This window comes from Thalia democratica, chromosome 1 (assembly GCF_965202585.1).
Source record: "Thalia democratica chromosome 1, ktThaDemo2.hap1.1, whole genome shotgun sequence".
In the NCBI taxonomy this organism is placed as follows: Eukaryota; Metazoa; Chordata; class Thaliacea; order Salpida; family Salpidae; genus Thalia; species Thalia democratica.
In genome coordinates, this window is record NC_139165.1 from 57338753 (window position 1) to 57353199 (window position 14447).

Consider the following 14447-nt stretch of genomic DNA (forward strand, 5'->3'; position numbering starts at 1 on the left):
CAGTTTCATTTTCGTATACACCACTTTAAAGGATTTTTTGTGGTTGGCATCCCAAAATCTGAATTGAGTGGAGCATAAGCCGATGTAGAACTTCTTTTCAAGGTCAGAGTTAACTGTTGCCTTGTAAATAATGTTCCCTGACCGGCAATTGCCCCCCTTCAAATTATATTTACAGCCACCAGCTCAATTACACTGACTTTTGATTAAATTAATTTTGTTTAAAATCTTTTGATTATGTGACTTAATTAATCTCTCAAAATTCGCCATACATGAATAACTGATTCGCATATTGTGTTTGTTAAATATATTTGATAATAGGTTATTTTTGTTTAAATGTTTTTTTACTAGGTTTATATAATATTTTTTTAATATTTTTCAATCCACCATTTAGTTTACCTGTAAGTTCTAAAATAGGCAAACAGTTTTTGAATTTAATTGATACAACCTTTGACAAAAACCATCCAAAAATAAATCGCAACACAGTTAAAATATCATACAGTTGTACAAGTTATTTTAGAAGCAAAATAATAACACATCACAATAAAATTTTAAACAAAAACAATATTAACGATAAAAGTATTACAAAAGATGAGCTTTGCAATTGCTGCAACGAACCCTGCCCTTTAAACAAATAATGCCTAATTTCTAATATAATCTATAGATCAACTTAACATCCAATAAAGCAACCAAACAGTACGTTGGATTCCCGGGAAACAGTTTTAAAATATAAAGAGGAATCACAATCCTTCATTTAACAATATTAATTAAAGACATACAACAGAACTGACAAATTATATTTGGGATTTAAAGATAACAACACAGATTATAAAATAAAATAGGAAACACCTCGAAGGACAAAATCAAAACTTAAAACTAAATTTAGCTGAAGACTTTGTAATCTAAAGAAATCGAAATTGGTAAATCAGACAAGACTATAAAACTAAACAAAAAAAGCGGAAGACAAAATATGTGCATTTATTACCAAAAATAACAACAAAACTAAAAGTAGCGTATCTTTCAAACTTAATTTACTGCACAAAAAAATTTAACTATTACTACGTCACGATATTTATAAAAATTTCAATTCCTAGTTTCTGCAAACATGTTTGATAAACTAAAGCTTTACTGAGGATTAAATGAGATATAAATATCTCATATATAAAACAGCTGTACAAAATTGCTGTTTATTATATAATTTAATAAATAATATATATGAAAAATAATATGATTATATAAACTAGACCAACTTTTTAAATTTAACAATTTAATAACACTAGGGTGTTAATCAAACTATGGTTAACAAAAATGAACTAAAAACATCCATAAAACACAATGTGTACGTAACATTAAATTACTAGTACATATCAAGAAACAAAAACTACACTTAAATTTTCAAGTACAAAGTAAAAATAAATAAAAATATTATAAAAATAGTTAAAATTGTTTTACAAACTGTAATTTCTGGGTAGCTGTCGAAATTGCACGAGCGGACAAAATAGCACTAGTGCACGAAATTGAACGAAGATACTTTTGCACGGAGACAATTTTGCAAGGGTTAATTTTTTATTTTTATTTTCTAATTTCTTTATTAATTTAATTTTTCTTTACTTTCACTTTTACCCCTAACCTTTATCCTCGGTCGGTAATTTTTTTTTTGTTTTTTTTTTAAATTTTTTTTTTACTAATACTGTTTCCCCTAACCCTTACCCTCAGTCGTTAGCTTTTTTTTAAATTAGTTTTTGTTTTTTATTATTTTATTTTTACTATCACTGTTACCCCTTACCCTCGGTCAGTAACTTTTTTTCTTTTTTTTTATTAGTGTTTTTTATTTTTTTGTTTCTGTTTATTTTTTACTCTCGTGCAAAATTGACCCTTGGTGCAAAATCGTCTTCGTGCAATTTTGTTCCCATAAGCAACTTTGTGCCCTCGTGCAAATTAGGCTTCGTGCAAATTTGTGCTTTCGTGCAATTTTGTTCTCGTGCAATTTAGTAACCTCGTGCAATTTCATCTTTATGCAATTTAAACCCGTTCCCGTAATTTCTATTTAATTATGTAGTTTTTGTTACAATGGTTGTTGAGGACTGATTAACTTTTAGAAAATAATGCATAATAAAGTACATTTAGTAACATGAGTAGATTTTAATACAATTTTTCTAATGAGTGAAAAGTTATAAAGAAGCAATATGTTATTTTTTTAAAGGTTATAGCTTTGTAGTGAGAAAACTTACATTGTTTTGTAGAACCACCCCTTTTTTGGTTTCTTGACTTTTTGAATCACAGTGTTCAATGTTTGGTGGTAAACTTTTAAAATATAAACAACTAAATCATAAAAACAACAAGCTAAATCAGCAATTGAAAATATTAAATTAAGATATTATTTTTGAAATTGATATAACTTTTTATTTTTAAACAAAAGTAAAACTACGTTATCTTTTAATTTAAACAATTATAAACAAAATCATTAAGTTTTAATGTATAGTAGTAAATACTTCATTTCAGTAAGTTTTTGTGGATCTTGGTTTATATCGTTTCTATTCTTCGTTTTTGGTTCGTTTATTATGTTTTCTTTCTAAAAAAATATTTCATTAGAAGTAATATTTTTTTTTATTAGAACGTTTTTTTAACTTACTTTTTTTAAATTTTTAGATAATTTTTCATCACAACTTTTATCTTCACCTAAATTACTACAACCTTCATCTGAAAATTAAGTAAAAGTTTGTTTTGTTTCGTACAATTACACAAATTTAATTTAAACATACAGTTTACACATAAACTCCTATTATAAAACAATGATAACACTGAATAAAGTTTAAAAACGCTGAAAAACAGATGCTTTTATTCTTTAATCTTATTTAATAACTTAGTATAACAATTATGAGAAGAAGTTTTCTTGAAACCTTTTTTTTTTCAAAGGTTAAAAAGCAAAGTTTTTAGTGTATAAAAGTGGAAAATCAAATATTTTGCTTCGATGTTAGAGTTTTATATGTACAAGTTTGTAATGTATAAATAATTTCAGGTAAATAACTTAACAAATAGTAATCAAAAATGATAACTTTATCGGTTAAGTGGGAAAAGAATAAATCTAAAAGATGTAGAAGAAAAATCCTTGAAAAATATTTAAAATAAATTTAAAATTTCATTACAAAAAAGAAAACAATATGTGTCAGAATAACTAGTTGACGTTTTAGTGTGACAAGTTAAAAGAGGGCTTCTTTTTAAATTTTATTAGAGGTAAGGTAAGTGGTTACGAAGCAGTGTTTAAGAACTAAGGGTAAGAACTAAATTCAAAGATAAAAAATTATTTGTCTAAGATTAAGTGTTTCAGTTTTAAAAGCTAGGGTTGATGACTAGGACAACAGAGTAAAGTACTTAACGTGGGAGTTTGTAGTTTAGCAAAAACCTTAGGGTAAGGGTTATCCATGATAATATACCACCTCGTTTAAATCTATCCACTACAAAAGTATGCTAAGTTAACAACACACATGCTGTTTTAGACATTTTTTTAATTAACAATAAATTGTTAAGGAAAATTAATAAAAAACTTTTTTTCATTGGGTTTTTAATGTTCCCTTTCGTTTTTTCACTTGAACTGTTTTCAGTTTCTTGACCGATATCACTTCTGATAAAACTTTTTTCGTTTTCTCTTTCTTTTAACTCCTTTATCAGTTTAATAACTTATTTAAGTATTGAAAAACGTGAATTTTTTTTATCAAAACTTTTTTAATCACAAATATACTTATTTAGGTTTATTTATTTATTTTTATTTCAAAGTTATCAACGACGTATACTAATTTATTACAAAAAGAATATTTAAAGTAATGAGTGTATATATAGCTTTTTAAAACAAAACTACAAAAAATTCTAGGCTAAAATTTAAAAATGGTATATTTTTAAACAACAGAAAACTATATAAATAATAATATAAATTGAAAATTTTTTGTACATAGTTTTACTTGGTTTATGGTACCTTAGTTTTAATAAAGTTTTCAAATCAAGTTCACTTCTAAATAGCTTATTAGTATTTTAATTTTAATTATCAGAAAATAAGTATACAAAAACAAACTGAAAATGAAGCCTGCGGAATTTTAACTAAGCAGTTTTCATTTGATACTTTATTTCTAGTCTCAGACGTCGTATGCTTTTTATTTCCATTCAAACTTTTCTTTAGCATATAAAAAGTGGATGTTAATAAATACTATTGGTAAATATGATCTAATGTTTTATTTAAATTTAAAAGATATGTAATCCAAGAAAAAACTTTTTTTATGAATATAGTTTTAATAAGTCTGTATGTAAGAAAAAAGCAATTTTTACTTGGATCGATTTAAAAAAAGATACTGAGTTTGTAAAGGTTAGAGTTTTAAAGACAGTTTGAAAGACTTAGTTTTGTATTCGACATAACCGCACAGAACGAGGAAAAACTTATAGTTGCTTATTAAGGCTAAATAATATGTTTACTATTTATTAGCTTGTTTGTTTTGTGTAATTTTGTCTGTATTATGATATCGAACATCGAATTTTATTAGCTTTTGATTGGTTATTGTTTTTCACTAAACAGTTCAGTTTTTTATTTAATTGTATTTGTTTAAAAAAAAACAAAAAAAACATTGTGTATTGTATCTCATATTTCAAGTACAATCAGCACCCGAAGTAAATCACGTGCAGTCATAACATAAATTTCTACCCTCTTAAGTATAACATCAACCCAGGAGCGTGTCTAAACTTTTTTAGTGGGGTTGCACAAGTTTTTGTACAATAATAATTTTTTTTGTGTAGTAGCTTTTTATAATACACTATAAAAAATTACATAACTATCTAAAACTTCTGATGTACATAAAAATGTTTAACTTAAAACAGTTTGAAAATACCAGTAAAACAGAATGCAGAATCTTAATGAGTAATTCAGTTCTTTAACTTTCAGTAAAACAATCAAAATATAAACATAAGTCCTGTTTTTATTGAAAGTGTAAAAATGTTGCCTAATATTGTGAAGCTAATATGAATAACGAAAAATTTTACACATAAAAAACTAAAAACAAAATACTAATCAAATTAGTAATTAACTTGTCTTAACAATTGAAAAATATGTTCAATGATATGCAAAAAAATTACTTAGTGAATCAGTTCCAGCTAAAATAATTTAGATAAAAACCAATTTTAAACTAAAAACTAATTATACTTTTGAAAACAAACTTCTAGCAGACGTGAGCAACTGTTTTATAACTGATGAAAAAATAATTTGTAAAATTACGGTTTTTCTAATGTTGTAAAAACCAATACAATAAATGATTTGGTAAAAAGTTTTTTAAGTTAAAAGTGAAACTGTTCGTTTATAAAATTATTCAAAATAGTCTTTTTAAACACTTTCGATCGGCTAATATTGAATAAAAAGTTTCTTCTTCTATCATGTTGTGTAACTTTGAAAATTATAAAATTTTTGTATAGATTATACTTTTTTTTCACAAAAAACTTATAAAACTACGTAATTTTTGACGTAGTTCTTCAAAAAGTATGAATTAGACTTTACTTGATATCAAAAATTTGACATAGAGATATTAACTTTTAGCAAAATATATTAAAATAAAACCATATTCAATATGTTTTATTACGTTTATTCCAGATTTTTTCAGGATTTGCACAGGAAACCAGTCAAAATATGCCCCAGATCAACCACTATAATTATTACAACAGCACAAATAACCCAAAAGCTTATATTTGTAATTTTTTCAGTATATGTTTATAAAGAATTTTTTAAGTTTCTTTATAATTAAAGCCTTGTTTTTTAATACGAAAAAAAGTTTTGTTCAATAAGACTTCAACTACAAACTTCGTAGTATATGTTTTCAATTGAATTAACATTATTCCAAAGATCTGCAGCTTTCTTTGCGTCATCATTGAGGCCACTATTCGGTCGATTAGTTGTAATTACTATCCTAGCAATCTAAAATCTTGTTTACTTATTTCTAAATTATAAAAAAAAGTTTTAAAAATCTGTTAGTATAATAAAATTCATTTTAATAATTAATATTTGAAAAATGTATAATTTTTTTAGTTTATTAACATTTTTATATTTTACTAGTTCAAAGTTATATGATTTCAAATAACAAACATTATTTTACTGGCATCCTATCAAATAAGTGAAGGTGTTCTAAATTATTATTATTTTTTTTTTTTTATTATTAGGCTTAACAAAACTAAATATATGAATCTAATGAACAGTATCAAAAATTTTTTAAGGTTACAATAATCAAGTATACCATAAAAGATTTCGTAGTACTTCACTTATCATTATTATAATATTACTTTTAACTGTTTTTTATCGCTTAATATTATTTTAGATAGCTATAATTTTACTTTAAATTGTTTTATTACTAAAATAAATACGAATGTTGACTTTTACGCTAGAATTTTTGTTAAAATTATTAATTTTGACCAACATTATAATTTACAAAAATTAAAAAATTGTAAAAAGATTAAATCATGTGACCGTTTGATTTAGCTTACTATAATTAAAGTTTTATTTTATCTTATTACAATATGCTCGTAAACTTTCCTAATTGAATTTTGTCATCTTAATACAACTAGTATGTTGTCTAATTGGATATAACTTTTATTTTAAATTGACACTTTAAAATCTTCTCAATCACATCAAAGGCTATATAATTTTGTCTCTAAATTTTGAGAGACAAATAAACATCGGCGAAAGTCTAATAAAGTCTAAGCCTGGAATTACATATGCCGTGAGACAAGCTCAAGCTACAATAAAGTTTTAAACATACAATTTCTATCACACTTTAATGTTAGCTAAAGTTTACCAGTATAATGTTTTTATAAAGTTAACATTATTTGCTAACTTTGAATATCATTTAAATTGATAACTTACTTTTTTAGCATGCATTACAACCATTTCACTTGAAGAGTTTAAAGCGCACTTCTCTTTAAATGCTGATTTTTCTTCCTTAATTACATTGTATTTCTTTTTTTAGTTTAAAAAGTAAAATGCGATAATTTTAAGTAAAAATATCTTAAATCTTGTTACATTTCTTGTTTTTAAGATACAAACAAACATAGTTCTTAAAATAAACTTTAAAAAACAACATAAGTTTAGTATTATATTATAAAGAATATTTCAATTTTAAATAAAGTGTTATTAAAAATTTCAAAAACTATACTCAAGGAACTCTAAAAAAGTTTGAATATGTGTATTAATGCATAAAATCTTTATATCGCATTAGTTTTACAACAAAAACATATTACTAACGTATTTTATACTCAAAATTTATCACATTATTGTTTAAAAGTTTTACTAAATTATTTTCAAAAAAGAAATCTTAATTAGTTGCGTTTTTTTGTTTAAAAAAGTAATTTGGTTACTGCATATGAAAAGTAGTAGCTTATGTTCGTTTATTTACCTTGACTAGTTTTTACTTAGAAAAAAACTAAAAAAATTATAAATAAAGTCAAAAATACTACTTATTGTTGAAAAAATGTTAAGAGTGTAATTTGTGCATAGAGTATTCAAAGTTTGTTGTTTGAATTTTTGTGGCAGGAAGTTCTTTTTTTTTTTTTTTTTATAATTTATAAATAAATATCAAATAGTTTATTGATAACGAAAAGTTGTATTGAGTTTAATTAGTTTCATTGTACATTATTTTATGGGTTGATAATTTTAATTTTAAAGAATGATTACTGTTTTAAACCTCTACAAAATATTAGGAAACTAATTTGTTTTTAGTTTTTCATTTGTCTTATATTCAATTAACCAAAAATTGTTAATAAAGATATAAAAAATTACTTTTATTAAATTTTCATTTGAGTGTGCATCATTCCCATTTTGTTCATAGGGATAAGACTGATTTTTTAACAAACTATCGTCTAAACTTTTGGAATTTAGAAAGTAATCTTGAAGTTTTCTTTTTTCTATAACAGTTTTGCTATCTTCGTATAACTTTAATTTGCTTATAAAATCAGTTTAAACTATCAAATATTTTATGGCTAAAAATATTTAGCTTACATTTTCAATAAGTTGTTTTTTTTTAGAGTTTTAAATAACCATTATCAAAAATAATGAACTTCATCATACGACCATCAACAACAGCAACAGATGCTGTTGTTGATGCTCGTTTTGTAAAGTTTATTGTTTATTTTTTGATGACGTGAAACATCTCAACTTTGTTGATGATGGCCGAAATAAATACTGGTTCAAAATCAATTAAAAGTTTTGAACACAAAATTGTTTGTAGTTTAAGTATTTTCAGTAGCAATAATCTAAAAAACTACAATTTTTACTAACCATCGTACTTAATTGATCCACCAATCGGTAAAACTTCTCCATCTGGAAAACTAATTGAAGCATACTTTGCTTTTTCATCTAAAGCAGGTTTGTTTTGCATTTTTATCTTTTAAAAATTATAATAACTTAAATGAATTTTATAAAAAAAATTATATGTAATCAAGGAACTATATAAAACTAGGATTTTGAAATAAAAGTTATGTTGTCTTTGTTAAGTTTCAGTTAAAAATATATTTAAGATTTACAAACTAACTTTCTTAAACTGATCCAAATGGGTTTTATAAGACAAGCGACTGTTTATTTTTCCACCTCTCATACCTCGAAGAATACCAAGTTATTTTTATCTTATAAAACTAAGATAAAATAAGAAATATAAAAGTGTAATTTTAACTTATTGTATACTAATTCAAAGTTTATTGCGTTGTCTCTGTTATCGTGCACGAAATTTCAAGTTCTAGCTGATTGTCAATTATCACTATAAGTGTAGTTATTTTCCGATTTTTTTTTTTACCATTATAATCTTTACTAATTAGATCCTGTTTTAAGTTTAATTTTTTTGTTTATTTCAAATGTATATTTAAGATATGGCTCATGTAGAACCAAATTTAACCAGAAATAGGGAATTAGATATTATGTAAAAAAATTTAAAATATTTTTAATTAAATTTGTTATAGCTCAAAACTAAAACAATAGATTTTTTTTCATAAGAAACTTTTCATTGAAACAAAAGTTGTTAGACCTAAAGTATAGTTTTTCTAATTTATATCTGTAAATGTTTTTTTTGTTAAAAAATGTAGTTATTCAAAACTTGAAAAAGAGGCTAGACTTGAGTTTTAGCTAATTTAATGTTTTAAGAGCTTGTTAATGTTTAGTTGACGTAAAACATTAAAATTTGACAATATTGAAAAAAGAACATATTGTACTAAATTATATAATTCAAATTTAAAAAATAAGTTCTATAAGGTTTTTTCAAGAAATACGTCCACTAAAAGTTTCTTAAAGTCTTATTTAATGTTTTTATTGTGAATTTCGTGACTACTGTTATATAAATTTATTAAATTTTACAACTTTTTTGAACAAGTAAGAAAGTTGTACTAATCTTTGAAGTTTTACTAAATTGAAGACAAAGGGTTTTTTTTTTTAAAAACCTTCTAAGTAAAAAAATTTTAGATAAAACTTCAAGATACTTTTTTTTAACTATGAAAAAAAAAAAAAAAGAAATAAAGCACTATAATGTTGATATATAACAATACAGTAACACAGCTTTTTAATGACATTTTATTTGACGGATTACATTCTACTTTTAATCAAAACCCTTCAAGCTGTTTTACTCTAACTAGCATAATTTGTGTTGAAAACGGAATTTTAAAATTTTGTTTGAAGTTCTAAATGCGCAAGAATCTTCGCTTTCTAGCAATTGTTGTTAAAAAAAGTCTAAAAATATTTCCTTACTTCTAGCTGTGGATCCACTATGCCTCTGGAAGATATTTTATCTAAATAACCTAAACTTGAATTTTCATGTAGTATCTTTTACTTAAAGTATTAAAGTTTCATCGGACTTAAAACTTAAATTACTACTAAACATATTTTTGATGTAACGAAAGTATTAAAATTTTACTGGGATGTTAGCCAGTCGGTTACATGAAAATATATATTTTGACAATTTATTTTCTTACAAAAAAAATTTAGAGGCCATATATCAAAAATTAATACAAACTTTAAAAAAATAAAAATACTTACGTAGCCCTTACGATAATGGTTGTATAAAACTTAAAAAAAAAGATTAAAATGATAATTACTATAAAGTAAATATATTTTAGTAAATTTTAAAACTTAAGTAAGCCATATCTCAAAAAATAACTGAAATTAAACAAATAAAGTTCATATAGGTCTTACTAATAAGATTACGATGGTAAAAAAAATGTTAAAAAGAGATAACTTTCCAAAAATCTGATTTATTAAAATTAAAGATTTTGGAAGTTGAGTTGTCGTCCACCATGAGGCCTTATAAGATTAAACTCACAACTATTATTATTTTCATTTTCAGGCTAATATTATTTGATTAAATACTTTGCTTATATTAAACTTCGTTTTTGAATGATACTCAAACTAAAAATAATCAAAATAAAAAAATCTCTAACCACTAAAAGGAATGTTGAAAGAGAGTTCGCAAGAATCTTCTAGAACTGGGACTAAAAGTGTTAACTTTTTAATTACTACATTAAAATTTTGAAAATTTAGTTACATACTTAACTTCGTTCTTAATCCACAATTTCTAGTTTGACTCAACTTTGATAGATACATTTCAGTTATTAAGTCATGTTCAGTACTTTTATATTCATTGCTTTTTTTATCAACTTTTTTGTTATCTAGAAATAATTAATTTGTCAGTTATTAAATTAATTATTGAAACATTACGTTTAAATTCAGAAAGACTAGGCATTTTTGAAAAAATAAATATAGTTTAGAATTTTTAGCAATAATATAATAAAAAATTCAATAACAACTTTTTCTGATGTTTTCATTAGAATGGTTTGAGGATTTGTGATTTTTGTCTTCAAAATTTAAATTTTCTGATAAGCCTTCATTCACTTCATTTACTTTTTTAGAATTAGAGGGTAATTGGTTAGTTTGAGTATTCTGTTTTTTTTTAAATGGTGTTTATATAATTAAATTAGTATAAGATAATTTAAACACTTTCTGTATTTAGAAAATAAAATTCAAGCTTTTTAATGTTTGAAAAATAAAATAATTGTAAGTTATCACCTTTTTTTTTGTTCATTATGTTTAAATTATGTTATTCAACTTTATATAAAGTTATCTCAGGTTTGAGTTTTCTTAAGATCTATCTTACTGCCCTTTCTTTTACCGACACTTTTATAACTTTTCAAAACTCTGCTAAGTTTATTGAAATTAAAGAATATAAACGAAACTACTGTTATTATTAAGTAAATAAAGCAATTTTGTCTGGCACTAAACTTTTTTTTAAGATTGTTTTTTTTAAGTCTTGTTGTAACTGTTAACTAGTAGCAATATTTCGGCTATACTCATATATAATCTTATTATATTACTCTGCTACCATCATAAAATCAGCAGCACTAGAACGCACTGTAAGACCATAAACAACATCTACGAGACATTATGCGACCTGGTTTCGTTCTCATGAGTACTAAATAGACATATATAGTTACGGTGATCCGAATAACTAGTTTAACCAAACGCGCTCAAGTGCAGTAATTTAAAAAATAGTTTGTATAAGTAAAAGCTTCTATTCATTATTTTGTCATGAATTTGTTAAGTTTTAAGCATGTACATTAAAATCGCTAAAACTTAAAAAATAATAACTAGAAAATGTTGAAAACTACTCAAAAGTTCTTTTTTTTATAAATTATAGATTTTAGACTTAATTTTGTAATCTCATTTTTTCGATTTTACCACGAGTAAAGCCGGATTTTTTAAGTAAAGTTAATTTTTTGTTTTGGTTAAAAGTTTTCAATTAGTTTTTAATTCTAAAATTTATACATTTTGCATTTAAAACATGCTTTGAAAAAGTGGTTTTAGTTTTTTCTTTCCCTAAGAAAAAAATAGGAAAGTCTTTACCTTTTGTCTTTCTGCTTTTAATTGTTAAACTTGATAATCTTCTCGCTGTTAACACTATCGCTCTGTAGGTTACATGACAATTTGGATTACGAAACTTTAAAATCTTATGAAAAAATTTAAGGGCCATATCTCTGAACATAGTTTAAATTTAAAAAAATATTTAGGTAGATATAAATATCAAAACTATGATATTAGACAAAAATTTAAAAACTTATTTATAAAAAGAGAAAAACTCACAATTACTAAACATTCTAGTATTTTAGTAAGTTTTATAACTTTTTTCCATACCTCAAAAAATATCTTTGGTTTTAATAAGTTCATGTAGGTCTAACTATTAAGATTAAAATGCTTTAAAAGTATTTGAATAATCTACACTATTAAAAAAAGACAATTTAGAATTACTCAAAATGGTTAGATCGTGAATTGTCGGAATTTGAATTGTCATAATTTTAAATGTCATGGACCCTACTCTATAGACTAAGCCTTTTAGTAGACATATGCGATAGATTATGCATTATTTTTTACAGTTGCATAACTTCGATTCATTTGGTTACCCTCTAACATTTTCTGATTTCAAGACATTTTATGGTTTTTTAATATTAGCATGAATAAGTAAATTTTTTAGACTTTTTCTGTTGAAAATTTTATGGTAAGTATGCGTTAGACCGAAGTTTTGGTTAATAATTTAAGTAAATATCTGCCAATTTTCATATCAACTGTTTAATAGTATTATGCCGAATGAAATAGATACTTTTTACTTTACTAAATTTTTTATGTCATTTATTTCAGCGTTGTACTTTATATCGTGCTATATTGTCCTTTGACTAATGCTTCTTAGTAAGTTTTAATCGCTTTAACAATCTAGTTTTCATCTTTAATATAAATAACCATGAATATTTTGATGGTTGAGCTAGATTTTCGATTGACAACGTGTTTAAGGGGGTTAAATTTTACGGACGCTTGAAAACTTAATTTTATGGTGCATAATAGTTGTCGCAAAGGACTAGCTCCACATTGAAAAATTTAAAACACGTTTCTGCATGTTTTAGAAAACTGTTCAATGATTGGAGCTGGCTTACTTTCTAGGAACTCCAAGCCATCGTTTTAATAGTTTTTTTTTAACAGTTTCATAATATATGTGCAGTATTGTAATTTATTTCAAAACTTTAAAAATAATTACAATACTACACATATATTATGAAATTGTTTTCGAAAATACTATAAAGACGATGGCTTGGCGTTCATAGAAAGCTTTTTTATAACTGATGATTGTAGAAAAGCTGCATGAAAAACATTTACAATTTTTTTGAATTTAGTATTTAAAATAAAAATGTTTAAAAGTCCTATTAACCGGGCTCAGTAAAAATTTATTAAATTAATTAAATCTTATTCCATTGTATAATATCGTATGTATATAAATAACAATTGTCAGCAACATTAAAAAAAACTTTTTATTTACATAAAATAAATATACAATACAAATGTGCCGATACGACCTAATGATCTAAAACACTTTTTTTTTAGTTAAATTTAATATTAGTACTTTAAAGTAAAGTCCATGCTAATGAGTATCTCACTAATGTTACTAAAATTAATTAAAAAAACTTAATGAATTAAATTAATACTTTTACAGGACTGTAAACCAACCTCAATTTGTAAAATAAAATTCTTATCTGGTTATGTTTATACTTTCAAATATATTACTTTTAATGATGACTTTTTTGGCATATGTACTACCGATAAAGGTTTTTTGTTTGTTTCGTCAACTAAGTAAGTCTGAGCTTCATAAGGACAAAAGTTTGGTGATGTCTCATAAATGTTCTCACGAAAAGTTTTTCTCCCTACATAAGCAAAAATATAAACATGTAAAGTAAACTTTTTTAGATAGTGATAAATTATTATAACTAAAACGAAAATGACATAAACCTTATTACTATTCATACACATAAATTTAATTTTTTAGTTTTAATCTAAACTGTGAAAACATATTTATTGACACAAAAAAATACATATATTTTTAATTTTACCTTTCTTATAAAGAAATTTCGATAATTTCGTTATATGTAAGAACCTTTGTTTTATAAATTACTAGTATTTTTTTTATTTAATTTAGATTCCAATTTAATTAGTTTATAAAATATACTTTACAATGAAGAACATAATAGTTATTATTGTTATAAATTGCAACGTTTCAAAATTTAGATAACAACAAGAATTACAAGAATTACAACTCGATTTCAAAAGTTAAATAAGAGCACAACTTTACTAACACCATAAAGATTTTAAAACAAAAATTAATTTAGATATTGCTAAAACGATAGGTAATGGAAAGTTTGGTTAGATCTTTTATAAACTCGGAGTGTTACTTTCACACTTGTAATACTTTTTCGCGAGTCGTCATTTTTACATTGGAGTAATTTTTGCATTATTTTTTTTTTGTTATACTGACTACTTATTATTATTAGTGTTTTTTTTTTTTTTGTTTTGAAAAAACAATAACTAAAAGTATATAATTACACAAGGAGAATGAAGACTATTTTCAAATTTTCTTACG

The 14447-nt window shown here is 24.1% G+C and overlaps 1 protein-coding gene across 2 annotated transcripts in view; it reads right to left on the reverse strand.

The window, feature by feature from the left end:
- The window catches only part of LOC145849264 (uncharacterized), a 48602-nt gene that overhangs the window by 9748 nt on the left and 24407 nt on the right, over positions 1–14447 (reverse strand). For both annotated transcript variants that reach the window (XM_082954412.1, XM_082954411.1), the window contains exons 13-26: positions 13598–13734; positions 10801–10933; positions 10543–10662; positions 10435–10485; positions 8547–8611; positions 8294–8399; positions 7796–7920; positions 6884–6958; positions 5828–5941; positions 4064–4162; positions 3543–3657; positions 2630–2697; positions 2490–2569; positions 2229–2301 (exon numbers count right to left, since the gene is read on the reverse strand). In XM_082954412.1, the coding sequence (XP_082810538.1) occupies positions 2229–2301; positions 2490–2569; positions 2630–2697; positions 3543–3657; positions 4064–4162; positions 5828–5941; positions 6884–6958; positions 7796–7920; positions 8294–8399; positions 8547–8611; positions 10435–10485; positions 10543–10662; positions 10801–10933; positions 13598–13734 (1361 nt within the window). The remainder of the gene's footprint in view (positions 1–2228; positions 2302–2489; positions 2570–2629; positions 2698–3542; positions 3658–4063; positions 4163–5827; positions 5942–6883; positions 6959–7795; positions 7921–8293; positions 8400–8546; positions 8612–10434; positions 10486–10542; positions 10663–10800; positions 10934–13597; positions 13735–14447) is intronic.